Consider the following 24318-nt stretch of genomic DNA (forward strand, 5'->3'; position numbering starts at 1 on the left):
AATGCTGTGCAACAACCACAAACCCTCAGTGGCATTTAAGTTTACTGTTCACGTGTCCAGGGTTAGCTGGGAGTTGGCTTGGCACCTCTGATGATCTTAGCTGGGCTTGCTCAACGTCTGAGGGCTGACTGGCTTCATACAAGGCAACTGGGGCAACCTGGTCTGTACTATTTGTATCTCTTCCTCCAACACTCAACCAGGCATGTTTTCATAGTTATGACAAAGGCCTAACTCCTCCTAAGACCTAAGCTCAGAATCTGTACTTCATTCTAATTACCAAAACACAGACAAGAGTAGAAGGGCACTATAAAGTTATGTCAGGGGTCAGTAAACTGTAGGCTACAGGCAAAACCTGACCCACTGCCTGTTTTTTAAATAAAGTTTTATTAGAATATAGTCTCTTCCTTTCCTGTACATACTGTCCATGGCTCTTTCACGCTACAACAGCAGAGTAGTTGTGACAGAGACCAAATGACCTGCAAAGCCTTTAATGTTTATCATTTGGTCCTATTGTGAGTTATAGGATAAAGGGAATGGACACAAGGAAGAATGAAAAATTGGAGCTATTTCTGCAATCTACCAGTGGAATATTATTTTATTATTAAATATGTTTAAGAATAGTTAATGGCTTAGAGAAGGCTAATAAGATAATGTCAAAGAAAAAAGAAGGTACAAAAATATACAGACAGTATGATCCCATCTCTACACAATCATGTTTAATTACATACATTACATACAAATAGCTCACATACATATTTATTTTCACATATATTTTTAAAGGCAAGCCACAAAGAAAATATTTTCAAAACACATATCTGATAAAGGACCTGTCTCCAGAGTATACAAAGAACTCTTAAAACTCAACAATAAGAATATAATCAACACTGTTGCATATTATACACTTAAGTTGTTAAGGGTAAATCCTAAGAGTTCTCATCACAAGGAAACTTCTTTTTTCTTTTTCAATTTAATTTTGTACCTATTTGAGACGATGTTCACTAAATTTACTGTGATAATCATTTTTCTCATGATGTATGTAAGTCATATCGTTATACTGTATACCTTGAACTCATAAAGTGCTGTATGTCAATTAGATATCAATAAAACAGGAAGGGAAAAAAACAACTCAATAAGAAAACCATATAATTTAAAAATGGGCCAAAGATCTGAACAGATACTTCATTATAGAAGATATACAGGTAGCAAATAAGCACAGGAAAAGATACTAATCATCATTTATCATCAGGAAACTGCAAATTAAGACAACAGTGAAATACCAGTGTACACCTATTAGAATGGCTAAAATAAAAAAAAACCCAAAAAACTAGTAATACCAAGTACTGTCAAGAACACAAAGCAACAGAAACTCTTACACATTGCTGGTGGGAATGTAGAACAGCACAGCCACTTTGGAAGCCAGTCTCTTCCAAAGTTAAATGTAGTGTTACCGTAAAAGCCGGCAATCATGCTTTTAGGTATTTATTCAGTTGATCTGAAAACTTTTACCCACACAAAAACCTGCATGTGGAAGTTTATAGTAGATTTACTCATAATCACCAAAAGCTGGAATTAATCAAGGTATCTTTTGATAGGTGACAGGATAAAGAAAGTATGGCACATCTATACTATGGAATATTGTTCAACAATAAAATTAAATGCACTAACAAGCCACAAAAGACAGGGTAACAGTAAAGGCATATCACTAAATGAAAGAAGCCAGTATGAAAGACTATGTATTATATGATTCCAATTATATGACCCTCTGGGAAAGGGTAAACTATAGAGACAGTGAAATGATCAGTGGTTGCCAAAGGTATGGGGTTCAGAATGAACAGGTGAAGTACAGGAGACTCTGAGGGCAGTAAAACTATTCTGTATGATACTGTAATGGTGGACTCATACAAGACATTATGCATTTGTCGAAACCCATATAACTTTACAGCACAAAGAATGAACCTTAATGTATGCAACTTTTAAAAAATCATTTATGAGGTCAGGGGATTAAATGCAGAATGTGACAACAGAGTCTAACTAATACAAATATATGAAAGCAACTTCACTGAAGGAGGTGGGAGAAGTTATTTAGGTCACTAAATAACTGAAAATGAGTGCAGTCTGTAAAACTCAAGGCAAAAGGAACTGTGAACACGCACTTACTGCAATAATGTTTTTCACAGAGCATAAGTTAACAGTTCTGATACCACTATAAATGTAGAGTGGAATTAAATAATGAAGTAAATGGATGGCAGGCTATGGGGACCAGGTTTTTTTTAACATCCATACAATTCAGTATTATTCAAAATAAAAAGTACTCTTGACATATACCATACTTAGACGAATCTCAAGTGCACCATGCTAAGTGAATAAAACCAGACTCAGCTACATACTGTATGGTTTCATTTACATATTTTGGAAAAAGCAAACCATAAGATTAGAAAAAAGATAAGAAGCTGATGGAGGTTAAGGATGAGTGAAAGGTTTGAAAACAAAGGGGTAGCAAAGGGAATTCAGGGAGGTTGGGGGGGATAAGAGAATTTTCTTGTATTTTGATTATAGTGATAATTACATGAATCTATACATGTTAAAATTCAAAGAACTGTAAATCAAAGCATAAACTTGACCATCTATAAATTAATGAATTTCAAAAGAAAAATCAAGTTAAAATAAAAGCTGCAAAGGATTAAATCCTTTAATTCCTTCAAAGAGAAAACCAACAAATAAACCAAGAAAGTTTCGGAACATCTAGACTAACCGAAAGCCCATGTTCCCTAATGCAGTGCATTGAGAATTTAGCATTATGTCTGGGGTAGTCCTGCTACTAAAAGGGCTTAACCTAAATTTAATCATGAGAAAACTTCAGAGAAGCTTAAACTGAGGTCAATCTATAAAACAACTGATTTGGACGCTTCAAAAATGTCAATTACATTAAAAAAAAAAAAAAAAAAAAAAAACCTCAGGAACTGGTCCAGATGAAAGAAGTCTAAACAGATATGAGAACTCAATGCAACACATAATCCTAGATTTTTTTTTTCCTATAAAGGACTTTATAGTTGGAACAATTGACAAAAATCTCAATTTGGTCCACAATTAAGTAACAGTATTGTATCAATGTTTTCTTATTTTGATCACTGTACTGTGATTATTTAAGAAAATTCCCTGATTTGAAAGGGAAAAAGCAAATATTTAGGAAGTTACTCTTAAATGGTTCAGGAAAAAAAATGAGAAGGAAAGCAGTAAATGAGGTTAAGTATTCATATTTGGCATATGTGAGTGAAAGATATCCAGGAATTCTCTGTACTAATCTGCAACTTTTGTCTGAAATGACATCAAAATTTTAAATAAATTATTTTTAAAAGTAAACATCCTTTGGGCTAAAAATAACAGATCAAGTTATCTAAAGGATGGGAATCAACATGAACATATTTAATAAATTAAGAGTCATGGGAAAACTCTTGGCACTTACTCAGTACTGACCAGAGAAGTGTGTTTCAGCACATTGCCTGGAATTCTGGGTTCTTGCTTAAATGAACCGGATCTTAAGCAAGGAATTAGCTCAATGCTGTTAAACATCTGAACTATACAAGCAACTCTCTCCCCTCAACTATTTCCTTGCTCATTAGTGATCTTAACTTATAAAACAGCAGCTTCACGAAGATCTGGCTACAAAAAATAATGAATCATACTGACTTTGAAATTATTTATATTTATAAATCAGGTGCCTGTGATTTTGATTAATTCCCAAATTGTATCAACTCTGGGACATCGAGTTTATTTTGGGACCCAGAAGCCTAGGAGCTACACTCTAAAATGGTGGTTTTATCAAGGCTCTGTAACTGTGCACACTCTTGGCTAACAGCTTTTAACTATATTCCCTCACCTTGGCACAGCCTTCTTTTAACAGGTTTCATTACTCACAAAGACACATCATCAAAATGAGTACGACTAAATATGGCTAGTGGGAAACTGTATTTTTCAGTGGGAAAATCATATGACAAGTACTTAAAGATTAGTTCTACTTTGAAAAACTGCATGAGATAGACACTGATGTAACCACTTCAAGGACACAAAAATGGGGAGAACATTTTTATTTTCATGCTTTTTAAACTCTTCACATAGAAGAGGTAAACACATACCACATATAAAAACTTTAAATATGAAGACAGAAAAGGAGCCACCTCAGAAAGCATACGGTTTTATTCAGAACTTCTCAATTAGGGAGTTGAATCTTATAAAGGGAAGTGGTCCCATTCAGCACTTACTCAATTCCCTTATTTAGTGGTGTATACAGAATTTATGAATTAGCTCTTAGTTCTGGCATGCTTAGTAAGTCCAATCTTGCTTATAGGAATAGGATCTTAATACTTCATTTTCAGAACACTTTAAAACCCAAGCCAAGGCTTCTCCTTCAAGGATGTGGAAGGCATTCCTCATTCATATCTGATTTGCAGTTTTATAAAGCATGAAGATCATTTTTGTTACTTCTTCATCTATCTGCTGGATTCTAATATTCTTTTTGATGATGATACATTCATTCAATGATAGAAACTTACAGAAAAAGAATTCCTTCTCAATTTGTAAATCAAAATTTTAAAAGCAAAACCTTTGAAGTGATAGGAAGACATTTTTATGACATAAGCAGCTACTGCACTAAGCTGCTGGCACAGACCAAAACAACAAAGGTATAAACTGCTCTTTAACCTTTAAATAGTCTACATTTGCTACAAATCCACAAATATTTTAAATATACTTTCTTCTGCATTAAAAATTAAGATAACCTCCGGCTTTCAAAGAAGTAAATATTGTGAATTGAAAAAGATTAACTTTCCTATCGAATGTCCAATGATAAACTGAACTCCAACTTCCCTATTCCAAGGATATAAAAATGATCTAAAGTGGATCAACGTGCGTGGCAAATTCATATTAAAAATTATTTCTCATATACTCTTTTACTAAAGCAATTAATACAAAAAGAATGTAAAAGCTTGTTATATGCTTGAGGATTTAGGTAACCTCCAAGGAATCACAACTTGTCAGCTTTTAAACCCAGAGTTATAGTATGTGAAAATACTATCGTCTCATAAAAAAGCAAGCCCATAAAACTCCATACATAAAATGGCCTAAATATCAGCAATAATTACATTCTCCATAATCTTTTATCTAAAGCTTCAAAGCCATCAATCTTTTTCCAGTCTTCAAGTGAGCAATCAAAATAGTCATATTTAGTCAGGTTTAAAACTAAATTTCTCCTTCTCAATATGAAAGCATAGACAGAAAAAACAAAAAGTTATTCCATCTAACATCCTGAGCCTAAGGATGTGGAAACCATCTACAACATTATCTCATTATGTCATCATTGATTCACCTTCTTCACCAGTAGCATCCTGGGAAATGTGAAGGTCTTCAAGCATCTCCGCCAGACTAATACGAGGTGCTCCTTCATCATCTGTGTCACTTTCCACCGGAATGGTTGAATCTAAGGAAAAATACAAAGAGGATTTCAAATAAATATAAATAAGGAAATATGCAAATACTGCCGCCATCATCATTGATGTATTATTTAATCATATTATATCCACAGCTCTTATACCATATCTAGAACAGGCATTTAAATATGCATTGAATGACTAAACTTCCATAAATGTATTATGAGTAACTATCTACTAGTAAAGGGATCAGCAAATTTGAGGGCTCATGCTAGGATGCAAATGATTTCTAATGTGGTATAGTAAACAACATTTTAATAACTATTACTGTTCAAGTTTTGGGGGGTTATTTGGGGGAAGAGGGAGTAAATGTTTAGTTGTTTTAAAAACATGTAATAGGTCATTTATGGAATCAAAGTTTAAGATAACAAAATACTCACACTGGTATAATATATCTATACACAGAAGACACAACTTAAACACTCCTAAAACACCAACCTCTGTAAATGTTTACATTTTTTCTAATTGCCTCATCTTCTTCAAGATCTTCAAGGAAATCTTGGTATTGCCTAAGAAGGATAAAGAAACATTCAAATATTTCATCTTTACCAAGAAAGTATGAAATTATGTTTTCTTCACTTTCAGCACTATAAGATAAATGTGTTCCAAGTATTAAAATCCTTAAAATAATAACTGAAGGTCAGATATGGATGTCAATACTCTGACAGGTTTTTAAAAAATCTTTTCTTTCAAAATTACATGATAAAAAAAATACACACTGAATATAAGGTGACATTAAATACACGACAATGAGAAGACCCCTTCAAACTTCATCCTCCCCTGCAAAAATTTATGGCCAAGTTGAAATACACATTTTAAGACTATAAATGAAATAGTCAAATATATACTTATAATATCTAATTAAGTTAACATGATATACTTATACATACTTATTTTAAATTATACTATGAGATTATATTTTAGAAACACTGCTATTTTCCACTCACATTTCACGACACAATTTTATCCTAACAGTGTCTTCACCATCATTAAGGCCATTTTTCCAATCATCCAATACACTTCTCTAGAACACAATATCTTCATTTCTCATTGTTATTTGACAAACAGAATATCTCATATCAATGAGCTGTTTTCTTTTTATACCGTCTGAAGTACTCATTTGCTATTTGTGATATCCACAAGGTGCTCATTATATTTTAACTTTTCAAATGAATCATCTACAATCATAACTCAGCCAATAATAACTAAAACTTTGTTAAATGTCATTATGTCCGCTTATACCGATCCAAACAACACATTGATAAGAATACAAAATTAATACTGAGTACAAGGACCAACTGTGTGACAACTATTTCTTTACAATATAAAAACCATAAAGATTTATCACAAGGATTTCCTTTGAGAAAACATATGAAGTTTAAAGAAAAGTGGAACCTTTCATTATCTGCATCCATGTTTTCTCTCTCTTTTGCAAGCTCTTTCAGTTTCCAGTTTCTACGACGTTGACGTTTGGTACGGTCATAGCTCTTCTTGATTAATACCTAAAAGTAATAGAAATATTTGCAAATATTTCTACAAAATATTTGTATTTGAACAAAAAAAGGGAACTAGGTAACAGTACCTCAAAATCCAATAAAATTAAAAAATGAAAGGTTATGGGAATGCCAGGAAGTCACCAAACTGATGATAGTGGTTGTACCTCATACCTGATAGTAGTCAGGGAAAAGAGTAGGGCTCAAGAAGCAGTGTCAAGAGACCATTTAACATTTTTCTTAACATACTTAGTATTTTATGAGAATGCATTTAACCCTTATTTGTATAATTATTAAAATTATTAATAAATTGTATAATTATTAAAATGAAAACTGAAATCTTCCAATGATTGAAAATTGAAATATTTTACACCAAAAACTTCATGTTTTTGGTGACTGTTTTTTTCTTTATACCAAAGTATAGTAGCTTTCAGCTATCATTCACATAAATCATTCTGAAACATTATCACAGGCAGACATTTTTTCTCCCTTTTACTCCTAATAAGCACTTATAGAACTATACATATTTCTCACAACTGTATGTCCTACAACAGTTTAATAAAGTGTGGACTGTTTAAATGAAAATAACTTTACAATACAAAATTTTGTAAGACCATCTTGATCTTCTCTTACAACTTTGTGAGAAATACCTATTTAGACTTACCTAAACCATGCTTCTATTTACTAATTTATTAATTAATAAAAGTACAACTGGGTGGTAAGAAAGAGAGCCTTTCTTATGCCATGACTTTATTTCTGTTATTTTTGACCACAGCTAAAGCAATCAATGTTTATTTTAAAAGAATAAGCAAGCAGGAGATATAGTCTTTTTCACACTTCACATTCACTGTTGCTCATGATTCATATAAACTCATGTTAGAATTTAACAGATTTTTTTTCAAAAGTAACATTTTTTTCTCTAAGACTTGATACTGTGAGATTATTTTCAACTACAATTAAATTTCAAACCTGAAAAATGGTTTTAACTCTAAATGCCTTAACTAAACAATACATAATATACTGAGCCTAAAAGAATGAACAGCAATAAATTCTAAAGGTCATCATTTTTCGTTGCAAATTTATTTTTGTTCTACAGATACCATCAAACATTTTGACAGAATGAAAATCTGATTATAAGAGCAACCAAAACACTCAATAAATCCTGAATTTTACCTACCAAGAATAATTATTTTAAAGGAAGGTTTTGCTATTACACTTTAACTGCAATATCAAAAGGAATCTCTAAATTGATTTGTTATTTCCAAAAATGTGAATTTATGCATCTTACCCATAAGAGTTACATCAATCCTTTGTTAACACAGGAAAAAAGGGGAAAAATCTAAAGCCTTACCACATCTGGGATTCTATCTGATTTCATTTTATTGACATGCTCATCATTTAAGTTACAGTTGGCCAAATCAAACCTAAAATGAAAACATAAGACACTTAATTACAAAAACATTTATTCTTTCCATGTAACTTTTTATTTCATAGATGATCACCTAAAAGTTCCTTCTAAGATCAAACATTTAATATGCTTTCTCACTTTAAAAGTTTTGCAGTGTACTACACAGTGAACATGTTTCTACAGATTCCAGTAAATAAAATAATGTACTCTATCTCTGAGTTTCACATGTCATCCATTATTGTCCACCTCACCATATACTTGTAAAAGAAGCAAAACAATTATATTTGGTCTAACATTAGGATTCAGTGAGATGGTCCCATTTAGATTATAAATAACAAAAACAAAACACCTTTCATTGTCTAGTAAAAGGAACTGAAACCCTAAGAGCAAAAGTAATGTTTAATGCATGCTTATAAGTTCTGCATCAGAATGGACTGTCCTATACCTGTAAAGAGCTCTTACACATACAGCTGCCATATTTTAAAAGGGAAATATTTTAACAGCAGCATATGCATAATAAAAAACTACCTGCTTCCTCCAAAAGGCTATAAATATAATCTAATCATATAACTTCAGGGTTCAATTTCTCAAAATCTTGTAACAAATGACTCTTTAAGATGATGGCCAAAATGGAATAACTATGGGCTTCTATCCTCTATCCAATAAATAGTTTAATTTATTTATCAAAAATAAAATGAGCTAAAAGGTTCCTAAGAACTCTTAAATTCTTTTTAGAATAAACAACTCTAGTATTTTAGATTGCTCCACTGGCTCCCAGAGAAAATCTGCAGTGCTAACTGACAGTTTAAAATACTGCAAGATAATACAAACCCCAACACCAGGTCTCCAGGATTTAGAAGATGTCCCAAATGAGTGCGGCAAAAATACTGTTTATCTGTATTCATTTCAGATGTTTTCTGTACCCAGACTTCTCCGAGGGTATGCTTAACAGGAAAGAAAATGTACTCTTCAATAATCTAAGCATAACTTAAAAAGCACCTCATGGAAAAGTTAAATACAATGTTGATTTTGGTTTTCTGATTTTCATTTTAAAGACAGAAATTGTATTATTTTCCAGACTTCTGACATACTGTCAAAGTTCACAAATTACAGAATTATGAGTACAGAAAAAGATTCATAAGTAACTCATAAGATAATATTTTATTAAGATTTTATTCAAAGCTTTTATAAGACATTAACATTGTCACCTAAAAACAGACACATATGTAGAATTCTCAAAAGATATGTTTCACAACGAGATGGGCCAATACAGACTGAGCAAAAAGAAAAACTTTTTTTAAACGTAGGGGAGTCTAAAATTCAGGTAACATTTTAAGCAACCCTTTGTTTTACGTAAGTTTAAAAAAACAGGACTCACAGAAAATAATCTAGCAATCCCAGTGGCACCACTACCACAAGAGAACCCAAATCTTTAAATCTATTTTTTGAATGCCTACTATTTTGAGGTTTAACTTTTTTCTTCTAAACTATTTGTCATAGAAATAACATCCCAAATTTGAACTTTTAAAGTAGAAAACCATTAAAGCCCCATTCCAACATGGAATTTTACAATTTAACTGACATTTCAAACTTCCAGGCTGAATTAAGTATAGTACATGCCAGTACCTTTTACTAACAAAAACAGACCCAAGTAAAAAAGTTATACACAGAATTAAGGAAACTCAAAGAGGTGAAATGAAGAGGTAGCAATAGAGGAAGAAACTAAAATAACAGACATCAGATTCAGGAAAAAATCCAGATTTAGGGGAAAAAAAAAATGAATCGGGGAGAGGTATACCTCAAGCAGTAGAGCTCATGCTTAGCATGTGCTAAGTCCTGGGTTCAATCCCCAGTAACTCCTCTGTAAATAGGTAAGTAAGTAAGTAAGTAAGTAAGTAAATAAATAAATAAATAAATAAATAAATGTGAATCACCAGGGAAAGACTAAATTCTAGCTAAATGCATTTTCTGAAAGCAAAGAAAGTATAATATCTCATTTTATATATGCCTGAGAAGAGATGCTTAAAAGATAAGAAGTTTGCTCTTAATCATATTATTAAATTTTTTAAATAAAAATATGAAAAGTAATTAATTTTTCCATTTCCATTGATTTCCCCCAAATTATCAGAGGTTAGTTTTGTCTCAAGACAAAATTACCTCAAAAGAAATGAGCACTGTTAGTATCCAGTTTGGGGGGACCTCAAAATACTATTTCACAGCAGAAAAGAAATCAGACTTAACATCCTTGAAGAAATACCTAATTTCAGATACGGGGTAAGAACTATACAATGTGATTTTGGAACACGTAAATGATGTGGTGGTGTGCCAGAAAGAACGCTTTCAAAGACTAGAGAAGTTATGTCAAAAGAACAACATAGGTAGCAGATAAACAACGAAATCTTACTGTATAGCACAGGTAACTATATTCAATACCCTGTAATGGCCTATAATGAAAATTGTAAATTGACTATACTTCAATTTTTAAAAAAGGACACAGGAATAGACTGATATCTATCAAAGAAACTTGAGTCAATAATTAATAATCTTTCAAAACAGAAAGCACTGGGCCCAGATGGATTCAATGGTGAACTGTATCAAACATTTAAGGCAGAAATTATACCATTCCTCTACAGTCTCTTCCAGAAGATGGAAGCAGAGGGAATACTTCCTAACTTTTTTACAAAACCAGCATTACCCTAAAACCAAAACGGAAGACATTACAAGGAAAACAATCTACAGACCAATTTCTCATGAACACAGATTCAAAAATCCTCAACAAAATATAAAAGAATTGTACACCATGACCAAGTGGGATTTAACCTATGTGTGCAAGGCTAGTTCAACATTTGAAAAACCCATCGACCACATCAACACGCTAAAAAGGAAAACAAACAAAATCACATGATGGTATCAACACATAAAGACAAAGCATGTAACAAAATCCAACCCTCATTCATGATAAAAACTCTCAGTAAACTAGGAATTGAGAGAAACTTCCTTCACTTGATAAAGAATATCTACTTAAGAAAAAAAAAAACTTAACCAGCATTACACTTAAAGGTGAGAAACTTGGAGATTTCCCACTAAGATCCTACAAGTCAAGAATGTTCCCTCTCACTGCACATTTTCAATATCCTACTGGAAAATCTAGCTAATGTAAAAGACAAGAAAAGGAAATGACAGGTATATAGATTGAGAAGAAAAAAATAAAATTATCGCTGCAGATGACATGATCATCTACAAAGAATATCTGACTGGACAAAAACACTCGTGGAACATAGCAAGATTACAGGACACAAGGTTATAAACCAAAGTCAGTCACTCCCCTATATACCAACATGAAAACAGTGGAATTTGAAATTTAAAAATATAATTTACATTAGCACCCAAAAAAATGAAATACTAAGGTGTAAATCTGACAAAATATGTGTAAGACCTCTATGAGGAAAACTACAAAAGTCTGATGAACAAAATCAAATAACTCAAACAGAGAGATGTTCCATGTTCATTGACAGGAAAACTCAATATTGTCAAGATGTAAGTTCTGCACAACTTGATCTTAAGATTCATGCAGTTCTGATCAAAATCCTAACAAGTTAAGCCATGAAGGTGTAACATACAGCACAAGGAATATGGTCAATAATACTGTAATAACTCTGTAATGATTACTAGTCCTTACCATGGTGATCATTTCATAATAGATGCAAAACTCTGTTCATGTAGTACACCTGAAAATAAAATACTATTGTACATCAACTTTATTTCAATTTAAAAAAATCTCAACAAGTTATTTTGTGGATATTGACAACTGATTTTAAAGTTTGTACACAGAGGCAAAAGATCCAGGATAGTCAACACAATTCTGAAGAAAAGGTTGTAGGATTGACACTACCCAACTTTCTCAACTGAAGAAAAGGTTGTAGGATTGACACTACCCAAGCATTACTATAATGCTACAGTAAGCAAGACAGTATGGTACTGACTAAAGAACAAATAGATCAATGGAACAAAACAGAGAGCCCAGAAATACACCCACATAAATACAGTTAACTGATCTTTGACAAGGGAGCAAAAGCAATACAATGAAGCAAAGACAGTGTTTTCAACTAATGGTGCTGGAATAACTGGACATCAGCAAGCCAAAAAAAAAAAAAAAAGTCAATCTAGACACAAACCTTACATTCATCACAAAAACTAACTCAAAATGGATCAGACCTAAGTGTAAAATACACAACTATAAAACCCCTAGAAGATAACAAAGGAGAAATCTAGCTGACCTTGGGTTTGGCAATGACTATTTAGATACAACACCAAAAGCAGGATCCATGAAAGAATAGTTGATAAACTGGACTTCAATAAAATTAGAAATTTCTGCTCTGTGACAATGTCAAGAGAGTAAGAAGATAAACGAGCCTGAAAGGAAATATGTGCAAAAAAACACATCTAACAAAGGACTATTATCCAAAATTGACAAATAACTCTTATAACTCAGCAGTAAGAAAACAAACAACCTGATTAAGAAATGAGCCAAAGATCTTAACAGACACCTCACCAAAGACATTCAGATGGCAAAAAGCATATGGAAAATACCCCACATCGTGTCATCAGGGAAATATAAATTAAAATGACAGTAAGATACTAACACAGACTATTAGAATGGCCAAAATCCTAAACACTGACAACACCAAATGTGAAGATGTGGAACAAGAGGAACATTGCTGGTGGGAATGCAAAATGATACTGCCACTTTGGAAGACAGTTTGGCACTTTCTTACAAAGTAAACATACTCTTACCAAACAATGCAACAAACATGCTCTTTGGTATTTACCCAAAGAAGCTGAAAACACATGTCCACACAAAAACATGCAAAAGGATGTTCACAGCAACTTTATTCATAAATTGTCAAAAATTGGAAGCAACCAAGATGTCCTTCAGTAGGTGAATGAGTAAACTGGTACACTGAAACAATAAAACACTGTTTGGCATTAAAGAAAAAAACAAAAACAAAAAAGAGCTATTAAACCATGAAAAGACATGTAGGAATCTTAAATGCACATTACTAAGTGAAAGAGGCAATTTGTAAAGACTGTATGAGTCCAACTGTATGACATTCTGGAAAAGGCAAAATTGGAGAGACAGTATTAAAAAAAAAAAAATCAGTGATTGTCAGTGGTTAGGAGGGAGGGAAGATGAATAGGCAAAGCACAGAGGATTTTCAGGGCAGTTAAAATATCCTGCATGACACTATAATGATGGGATTCATGTCATTATACATTTGTCCAAACCCACAGAAAATACCAAGACTGAAACTTAAGGTAAAATATGGACTTTGGGTGATTACAATGTGTCAGTGCAGATTCATCAACTGGAACAAATGTACCACTCTGGTGGGAGAAGGGCATTAAAAACGGAAGCTATGCATGTGTAGAGGCAAGGGATATGTAGGAAATCTTTTACCTCTTAATTTTGCTGTGAATCTAAAACTGCTCAAAAGAAGGAAAAGTCATTTAAACAAAATTTTTTTAAAGGGCATAGAAACTATTCTGAAGGGGCTCCTACTGGCTGCATTTCAGGCAATCTGAGTGGAAGGAAGGAAGGAAAAAGGCAGGCAGGCAGGCTAGTAACAAAGGGGGAAAAAAATCATAATTTACAATGGAGAGATCTGGCTATAAGTCAAACAGCCAACCATTGCTTGCCTCTTGATATATCACAAAAAGTACACAGCATCACCTCTGAAATGTTCTGCCTAAATTAACCTAAATTCAAGCAAGACTTTAGACCCACTTTCCAGCTTAATGAAAATACAAAAGATTCAGAAGTAAGTTAAATGATATCATGAGGAAACAATAAGATAAAGCCACAAGATAAAGGCCCTAATTGCTTTAGGAAGTTAGTATCATAAATATTTAAGAAGTACAACATTCACATTCAATGAATAGTCCCTAACTAAATACTGGTTTGAATAAACCATAAAAGGCACTTTGGGACAAGTAAGGAAATTCAACAAACTATATAGTTTATATGTATGATAATACTTTGATTATGTAGAAAATATACCTATGTTTTAGAGATGCATATTGAAATATTCAGTGTTTAGTGATAATATATATTTAATTCAAAATGTTTGAAATTTTTTAGAAGTAAAAAAAGGTTAGCTTGTCATGTGGTCCTTCTGTACAAAAGTAAAAGAAATGTTTTTTCATAATAATATTTCCTATATGAAAGAGAAAACATTTAACATATCAGATAGTATAAATCTGATAGTTTTTACCACAATGACCACATTTTAAAAGCAAATGGCATACAAACACATTTTTTTAACCTAATGTGGTGTTAGCTTTATCTGGAACATTCTGGAATGACGAACAACAACAACAAAAAAACCAAAGATACAAAAGAGAGAGAGAGAGACTAGAAGAGTAAGTCGGGGGTTAGGAGGAAGTGAGCAGGATGTAAATTACCTTTTTGGATATCATTCCAGCACCTGCACTGCGTTTTAGATCTCGTACTATGCTGCAATCCATAACAATAAACTCCTCTAGCTGTCTGGGATGGCATAAACTATTAAAAGGATGACTCCAAAAAGTGTTCCCATCAATATCTGCAACTAAGAATAAGCATAGAACGTTATGGAACAAAAGAACTTAAATATTTCAAAAGACATCAACTGTGTTAACTAGGAAGTAGTTGGTATATACAAACTGGGAAGCATCAGGTCAAAGGAACCACAGTGGTTCACTCACACTCTAGTGGATATCATTTATTCCTATAAATCAGCCCCAAATTCTCAGAGCACAAGAGAAATACCAGTTGTCAAACATATCGTAAGTAGTTACTATGATCTGAACACCACAATGTAAGTGCCTTTAAAATAAGGTCAGATCCAATCAGTTGTACAGTTGTTTCATGTGCTGGTGTTTTATTTCAGATACATTATCAATCATCTTAGGTGCTTAATTTATGGGAAATAAAGTTCTTCTACCTGACAGATGTTCATCACAATGTTGCAAACAGATCTTTGATGAATAATTCTAATTGACATGGATTATGAATGACTTTCAACAAAATATAATGTTTTATAACAGAAAATTCATATTACAGGAAACATGTGAAAAAGATCAAGTAGGAGATACAACCAAATACTAATAAGACAGCTATCAACATGGGGGTCTCTTTTAAAAATAGTTTTTTTTATAAAGAGAATGTTAAAAATTAGGTATAAAAATGATGAAATTAGTTAAAATTCATATTTAAAATAAATATTCTACCAGATTACAAAGTGTCTAAAGTTCCAAACTTTAAAACACTTGCTATACACTAAAATTTGGCAATGAACTTAGTCATAAAAATTAAATGAGGTAAATAAGTAAGTCGATTTCAGTAAAAATAAATAGAATAAAATTAATAAAATTTTAAAAGTTCTCAGAAATCTTTCTCCAAATAAAATATACAAGGGTAACTTATCAAAAGCTTTAAAAAGTCCAGTGCTTTTAAACACTGCACAGTAGTTTTTCAAAATGGTTATTACTGAGAATGCTTGATAAAATTACCAACAACTACAAGTTATTACTGCTCGTTGCACTGAACTGTCAAGGCAAATAGTTCCCAAAACTTACCTTGTAGGGTATTTGGATCTATGAGGTGGATAACGCTGGTTACTCGAATACACACACAAATCTGGTTCATGTTTCCCAGGCTTTGTGCCAGTTTCGAAGACAGACAAACAACATTATCCTAGGCATAAGAGCTAACATTTAATGTGAAGGAAATCCTAAATAACAGTCTCCAATAAACACTCATCAATGCAAATCTGATCCAGGTGCATTTTCCCAAATCAAAATGTTATTTTTAATTCTCCATAACAACAAATGGCCTAAAAAAAGAATCAGACCTTAGAGAAACAGAAAATAAGTTATACCTTCTTAAGATGGGGATATAGGTCTTAATAAAATGCTTTTAAAAATATATTCCAGATCCTAATCACCAAGCTGTTAAGTTTATTTCAATTTTACTGAAGGGTGAATGCTTGCTTATCACTCTATGTTAATACAGTGTACATTCTAAACAAAGTATTATAAATACCAGGAGCGTGATTGGCTAAATTGATTTGTGACTTCGTTCAATATCTATAAAAATTAATTTCAGAGAAGCCACATGTTTCTCTTTCTTGTCTATATGTACCAATATGTAATCAAAGATTTAATGCCCCGCAGAAAGCACATATGTCTATGTGTGCATTAGGAGAGATTACCAGCAATGTGGTTATCTGTTTTTAAGCTGATATTAAAACATGAAAAAGACCTGAGATATATTTTAAGTTGTATCTATTCACAATCATAGGCTCCCCCACTGAAGGGACAGTCTTGTGCATCCCTCATGGCCTAGTCCAGACTTTTTCGTTTAAACTTAATAAAAAAGAGTCTCCAAAGATTAATTAAAATACTCCTTTATATTATGTATTCATTCAGATACCTGTATGAATTACTCAAAGGAATTAATACACAAGGCCTAAATATGCCCTTACACCTGAATTCTTATTTCCCCGGTTTTGTACCAGGAAAATGTTCCTTGTTTTAAACCAGAGGTCTGCAAAATAAGACCCTTAGGCCAAATTTTCGTAAATAAAGTTTTGCTGGAACACAGCCTCAACCCTTCATTTATCTATTATCAATGGTTACTTTTGTGCAACAGCAGCACAGCTGAGTGATTGCAAAACAGACTCCATAGTTTAAAAGCTGAAAATACTTACTCTCTGGTCCTTTCCAGAAAAAAATCTGCTGACTGTTTTACGCCATCATTTCATCCCTGATACTGTACTACACCATAGATTAGTGATGACAGCTTTAAAGCCTTAGAGTCACAAACCTAGACACAAATCCTGGTTTGATCATTCTGTAGTTACGTAACTTTGGGCAAGTCATCTAACCTCCTCAAGCTTCAATTTCCTCATCTTCAAAATGATGATATGATGATACACCAGTTGTTGTGAGACATGAAGAGGTGAAATATACTTAAGTACTCGGATAAAAACTTTATGTAGAATGCTCACTACAAATTATGGCATTTATCATTACTAATGATTTAAATACGGACACATTTCTACTTGGCAGAGACCTCTAGTATATAATCCTTAACAAACAGCCTTCTGTACAATAGAGCCTCAATAACTATTCATTGTATTTTAATTCATTTCTATTTTTTGAAGCAGGGTTTTTACCTGAGTAAAATTAATGAAATGACAATCTACATTTTAAGTGTTACTCAGATTATATTTTTAAAATCACAAAAATTATTCTATGATCTCATTTTCACAATACTGTTTAATTTTATTAAGCCAAAATCCAGTTTGAACACATTCCACAAAGTGTTAAAAGATATTTATCTTAAAGTCATTTCCTGTATTCACAGTTTCATAGAACTGTATGTGTCCACTAGGATCACAAATTTTAAGGAATGTACATGGTAAAGAATTGCACACCAAAGATTCATAATTACAAGTTATATTTATAGTTAAAGAACTGTACACCAAAAATTTATAATTTTAAGCATGGTTACTTTCAAACATCTTTTTAACATGCCTAAAAATGTGTCAGAAATCATTTAAGAAAGAGGTTACTATAAATGCTTAACCAATCCCAGAAGGAAATCAGGAGCTAATAATTACATATAAACCAATTAATTTTACTTGTACTCTTTCATAAGAAAGACATGGTTTAATTAAATGAGAAAAATTACCTTGCATATTGGAACAATTTCCACAGAAAAAGTGCTTTTGTAATTGTATGTGTTACTGTGGATATCCTGAGAGATGAGTCTCTGTGAAGCTTTGTATCTGTTAAGAGAAAAAGTTAGCCATAATAAAAGACAAAGGTCCTTACTTGTGTAGTCTCGGGAATATAAACTTTCATTAAATCAAATCATCACAGCCTGAGGTCTGAAATAGCTTCCTGATGCCTGCTATGTATGATAAAGCTAATTTTATCTATTTCATTTAAAAACCCTCACCAATCTACTGCACTCTACCGATTTTCAACTTTATCTACTAAAAACCTACAAAACACTCCCTTGGCTTAGATCAATCTAGTCCATATATAGCATCCATTAAAAGCAACACTAATGCCCACCCCGTCTTCATTGACACTAATCTCATGTTCCAATATAAACTCTACTTTTGAAAATTTCCCATTTTAAGATCTTAAGTCCTTCACCCTCCATGAAGTTTCTTCCCATAGTCCTCTACCCCCATTTTTCTTTTCTCTTATTTAAATATGTTCAATCACCGGTTCAGAACTACAGGGCTTACTATCACAGTCTAGCTTCCCAAAGAGATTCTTAATGCTGTTTGGCTAATGTTTCCCTTAAAGTGGCTAATCCAATAAATGCTTCTAACTGTGTAAGTATTCTTAGTATAATTTTAAATATCTTGAGATAAGTTGCTTAAGCCTGGAGAATGGATGTGACCTAAATTCACTCCGAGCTCCCTGGATTTAATCACATGAAGTTTCAGAACATACCTAGTGGGAACCGTACACTGGAGAAATTCTACCATCTTCTGAGCATGTTGTTTTGAGGAATAATAGAAATCCAGACCATCTTTAAAAAAAAAAAAAAAGCTATATTAAAATAATTCTGCAAAGTAAGATTTTCCTCTACTAAGATGACTATATCACGATTTAAATGTGTATTATACAGTTAAATTATAATATTCTAGCCATAGCAATTAGGGATATCATATCACTTAAAACTTGTCTGACAAAAGGATAGATAAATCAGACAAATGATAAGGAAAAGAAACAAGATTCACAATTTAAATTCCAGACAAAATAAAATTCAAAGTCAAAAGGGAAGAGAAAAACATTAAACAGAACAAAGGATAATTTCTATTTAAAGTGGAACAATCTACTAAGAAGACAATAGGAATGCATTTAATAACATAGCACTGAGATGCAGAAAACAAAAACTATTAAAAAGAAAAGAGGAAATTAACAAATGCTAACACATGCACAATCACTGTGGGAGACTTGTATAAGAACATCAAAACCAAAATTACCAAACTGACCAAAAATAGGAAGGATGCATAGAACCTGAATAACGAACTGTATCAAGGCTGATTTAATCGAAATGACAAAACGTGGTCCCAAGAAAGAATATATATTATTTTCAAAAATTCATAAAACATTCATAAAATAATCATATACTAAGATTAAAAAAAGAACTTCAATAAATTCCAAAAGGTAGAAATTAATACAGTGTTATCTGATCACAATGCAGTAGCATTAAAAATCAGCAGCAAATGGGTAACCACAAGCAAACTACTTGCTGAGTAATGTTTGTAGAGATATTCTTCCAAACAACTCAGTACACTACAGGAGAGAATATTAAATAGTGCAGCGACTATGGAAACTAGTACAGATGTTCTTCAAAAAAATTAAAAATAGAACTACCACATGATCTCACTTCCAGGCATTCACCCAAAAGAACTGAAATCAGTATCTCCCATGTTTATTGCAGTACTATTCACAATAGCCAAAATGATGGACATTTAGGTTGTTTCCACAACAGCTGAATGGATAAAATGTGATATATACAAACAATGGAATGTTATTCAGCCTTAAAAAGGGAGGAAATTCTGCGATGTGCAACGTCATGGATGAATCTTGAGTACATTATGATAAGTGAAATAAGCCAGTCACAGAAAGACAAATACTGTATGATTCCACTTATATGATATACCTAAAATAGTCAAATTCATAAAATTAAAGAGTGGAATGGTGGTTGCCAGAAAGGAGGGAGAAATGAGGAGCAACTAATTAATGGGCATTAAGCAAGATGATTAACTTCTAGAGATCTGCTGTACAACATTGTACTTATAGACAACCATAATGTATTATACACTTAAAAATTTAAGAGGGCAGCTCTTAAGTGTTCTTATCACAATTTTTTTTAAAAAGACCCCATTTAAAAAATAAAAATATAGGGGAGTGATGGAAATGTTAGGTATTCTTGATTGTGGTGGTGGTTTCATATATACGTGTATCAAAATCCAACAAATTATACATCTGAAAAATGCGCAGTTTACCATACAGAAATTATACCACAATACATTTGTTCATAAAAATTTTTTAAAAAGAAAAGAAAATGAAAATACAAACTAAGAGAAAGTATTTACAAATCATATGTGATAAGGGACATGTATCCACAGTATATTTTAAGAAAACTCTTACAACTTAGTAAGACAAATGACCCAATTAAAAAATGGGCAAAATATTTAAATAGCTATTTCACCAAGAACGATTCAGGAATGGCTAATAAGCTCATGAAAAGATAATTAACATCATTAGTCATTAAAGAAATGCAAATTAAAACCACAATGTAAACTAACATAACACTGTAAACTGATCATACTTTAATATAAATATATATATATATACATACACAAAAAAAAACCCAAAATGAGATACAACTTCACACCATCCTCTAGAATGGCTATTTACAAAAAAAGAAACAACAGCAAAGGTTGGTGAGTAAATGTAGAAACTTGAACCCTCAAACACTGCTGATGGGACTATAAAATGGTATAGCCACTCAGGAGAGTTTGGCAGTTTCTTAAAAAGATAAGTTTACCACATGACTCAGCAACTCTTACAGTGAGGCACGAACCCAAGAAAATAAAATAGATGAGATGCTTGCTCAGAAAAAAAAAGAAATATGCAATGGGTAGAGGAAAAAGGTAGCTACAAGTACCAGCTACAGTCAATATAATACACAGAAGAAAATTTGTAACTTTAAGTCTATATATCAGAAATTGAAAATAAACTAAGCTCAATTAATTCAAACAAAAGAAAACTGAGAAAAACTAAATAGAAGAGGAAATACTGTAAAACTGTGTGGTAATGTTTGTTAACTAGATTCAATAGGGTGAACATTTAGCAATATACACAAATAGTCAATCAATATGCTGTACACCTGAAACTAATACAATGTTACATGTCAATTCTACAATTCTATCTCAATAAAAAAAAATTTTAAACATCAGTAATAAAAGCAAAAATTAAGAAAAAGGAAAAATAAGGCTCTTTTGATAAAATTAAAGCTAACTCTCTGAAAAAACTAACATAATTGACAACTTTGACAAATATGACAGGGAAGGGAGGAATTGAGGGGAGAGGAGAAAAGACAACAATAGCGACAATAAAGACATAGCGATAGTTACGAATGAGACTTAACACCATGATATATATAGTTCAATTTTATGCCAAGAGTGTAAAAAGCTAGATGAAAAGGTTTATTTCCTCGGAAAACGCTATTAAAATTGATTCAAGAAGCAGCAGAATACCTGAAAGAAACTAATGCTCTAACAAAGCAGTTGAAAAGCCTTTATTCCCTTTCCTCATACCAAACTGGATGGCTTAATGGGCAGGTTCTTACAAAACTTCAAGAGGTTAATTAACAAACACTATGCAGGAAGGGGGAAAACTTTCGAATTCTTTCAATATCAAACATTAACTGATAGCAAGATTGGACAGAACAGTTTAAATATGTATGTAACTATGTATGCATATGTCAAGCAGAAATCTCAACAAATACTCTACTTAAGGGTAAAACACAGAAAGATAATAATGCCTGATACATTACCACTCAATGCTATTCTCCACTCCTAGCCAAAGAGAAAAAAAAAAGAGGAAAAATACTGCAAAAGAAGAAATAATATTATTGTGTACATATAATAATTTACCTAGTAAATCAAGAGTATCATGTATAATGTAATGATACATGAGTATAATGTATAAACTATTACTGATATTAAGAAATTTCAGAAAGATCAATATATAAAATCAAGAGCTTTCCATAATATTAGCAATAATCACTTAGAAAAATGTAATGAAAAAAGTTGCTATCCATAATAACAAAAAGTATAGAATAGTCCAAAAAAAACAAGAAACATTCAAAATCTTGAGGAAAACTGTATGTCACTAAGTATAGAAAAGAACTAAATACACGTGATTACACACCAAGCACGGTTCTAAGGGCTTTACACAAAATTATTTAACCCTCACTATAATTCTATGAGGTAGGTGTTATCATCCTCTCTAGTTTACTGATGGAGAAACTGAGGCTGAAAGAAGTTAAAAAACTTGCCTTAGGTCACAAAGCAAAAAACTGGTGGGACAGAGATTCAAACTCAAAAAATCTCGTTCAAGAATCCGTGCTCTTACTATCAATCAAATTTTGCAAAAGAAAGGGGCACATATTATAAACTATAATTTACATACTGTGATAGAAGCAGTGAGATACAATAAATTAGAACTGAGCCATGTGCATAAAGGAATTTAGTATATACAGAAAAGGAGATACTTCAGATTAGTGAGGAGAAGACAGACTAGTTGGTAGGTAGATACTGCAACAATGCAAGGTAACCTTCTGGGAAAAAGTCTTAAAAGGTAAGATTAAAGATCCAAAAGTAAAACAAAAATTTACTTTTTAAAAAATAATCTTGGGAGTATAAAAAACTTCCCTATGTAAGACAAAATTATAAGCCATAAATGTATCATTAAAAAATGAAAAATTTAAATGATAAAAGACATGAGACATTGTAAGACAAGTATCTGCTCTCTCAGGTTCACACTCAGGAGCATGAGCTACATGCTCCTCTTTATACAAACATACACATACATAATGAGATTAATATCCTGAATAACAGACACAAAATAAATAAGGAAAAAATAGATACATGAAGAACAGAAAATTCACATTAGATAAACAAATGGCTAAAACACATGAAAATGTTAACCTTTGCTAATAATAAAGGAAATGCAAATAAAAACAAGATTCCTTTATTTTCTTCATTAGCACGGGAAAATTAGTAAGTCCAATAAATCATATGCAGCACTGGAAAGTGTCCGGAAAAATGGAAACTCTCACAAGAGATGACACTGTAAACTGGCACTATTTTGGAAGACATTCTAGCAGCACATATAAAAATCTAACATTCACATACTCTTGTCTAGTAATTTCAATTCTTGAACTCAGTCCCACAGAAAAAACACTAACTATGCACAAACATAAGGATGTTTCTTACAATACTGTCTGTTGCAGCAAAAACCTAGAATATCTTATAAGCAAATTAATAGGAAACAACTAAATAATTAAAAAATATTGATTAACAAATACACACAGTGGTCAAAAATGATGAAATAGGATTATCTTCAATGATATAGGAAGGTTCCCAAGTATTTTAAGATGGCAAGTCACAGAATATTACAGAAAAGTCTCATACATGAGAAACAAATATTATCAAATTTCATATATAAAGAGCACATACTGTATTATCTTGTTTTAAAGGGCTACATCTGGGAATAACAAGTGGATAGATGGACAGAGTTCCTTTATTTACATATACTTCTATTTTAATTTTCACTATTATTATGATTTTAAAATCAAAGTTACAAACAAGCAAACAAAAGATTCATTTACATCATACCAAGAACAAGTAGGGGGAAAAAAGCAGATTAATTCCTCTGGATGAAAAAAAGTTTTTTGGCTCTGAAAGTGACTGCAAAAGCATGTCCTAAAATGCTTTATCCAAGTCTTTTGCTACAAAAAATTCTGTGTGAGGATATTTCAGCATGGTAATGAATAAAGCTCAGGGGTTTTTTTCTGCTTCCTTTGCTAGAATATTAGTCTCTCCTAATCCCCAAGAGTTAATCAACACATTGTTACTCAGAACAAAGGTAAAAATTTCTGCCTGATGGCTAGCCACAAATAGACAGACACCATGTTAAGCAGGCAGCAAAATATCTTACCCACAATAAGAATTCAGTAAACTCTATCTCACCAATTTAGACTGTTAACTTTCTGTCTACAGGTAATGCACTCAAGTCAGATAGAAAGCTTAAAAGATTTTCTCCAGATGACACACTAATACTCAGTTTT

At 32.2% G+C, this 24318-nt stretch overlaps 1 protein-coding gene across 12 annotated transcripts in view; it reads right to left on the reverse strand.

Moving 5' to 3' along the window:
• The window catches only part of NMD3 (NMD3 ribosome export adaptor), a 172616-nt gene that overhangs the window by 135122 nt on the left and 13176 nt on the right, over positions 1-24318 (reverse strand). For 11 of the 12 annotated variants that reach the window (XM_074368504.1, XM_074368496.1, XM_074368513.1 and 8 more), the window contains exons 8-16: positions 18900-18978; positions 18121-18217; positions 16002-16119; positions 14847-14992; positions 9216-9328; positions 8328-8400; positions 6879-6985; positions 5922-5992; positions 5363-5473 (exon numbers count right to left, since the gene is read on the reverse strand). In XM_074368504.1, coding sequence (XP_074224605.1) covers positions 5363-5473; positions 5922-5992; positions 6879-6985; positions 8328-8400; positions 9216-9328; positions 14847-14992; positions 16002-16119; positions 18121-18217; positions 18900-18978 — 915 coding nt within the window. Of the gene's footprint in view, positions 1-694; positions 5474-5921; positions 5993-6878; positions 6986-8327; positions 8401-9215; positions 9329-14846; positions 14993-16001; positions 16120-18120; positions 18218-18899; positions 18979-24318 lie in introns of those variants that run through there. The other variant, XM_074368489.1, reaches the window with a different exon arrangement.

This window comes from Camelus bactrianus, chromosome 1, assembly GCF_048773025.1.
Source record: "Camelus bactrianus isolate YW-2024 breed Bactrian camel chromosome 1, ASM4877302v1, whole genome shotgun sequence".
NCBI lineage: Eukaryota > Metazoa > Chordata > Mammalia > Artiodactyla > Camelidae > Camelus > Camelus bactrianus.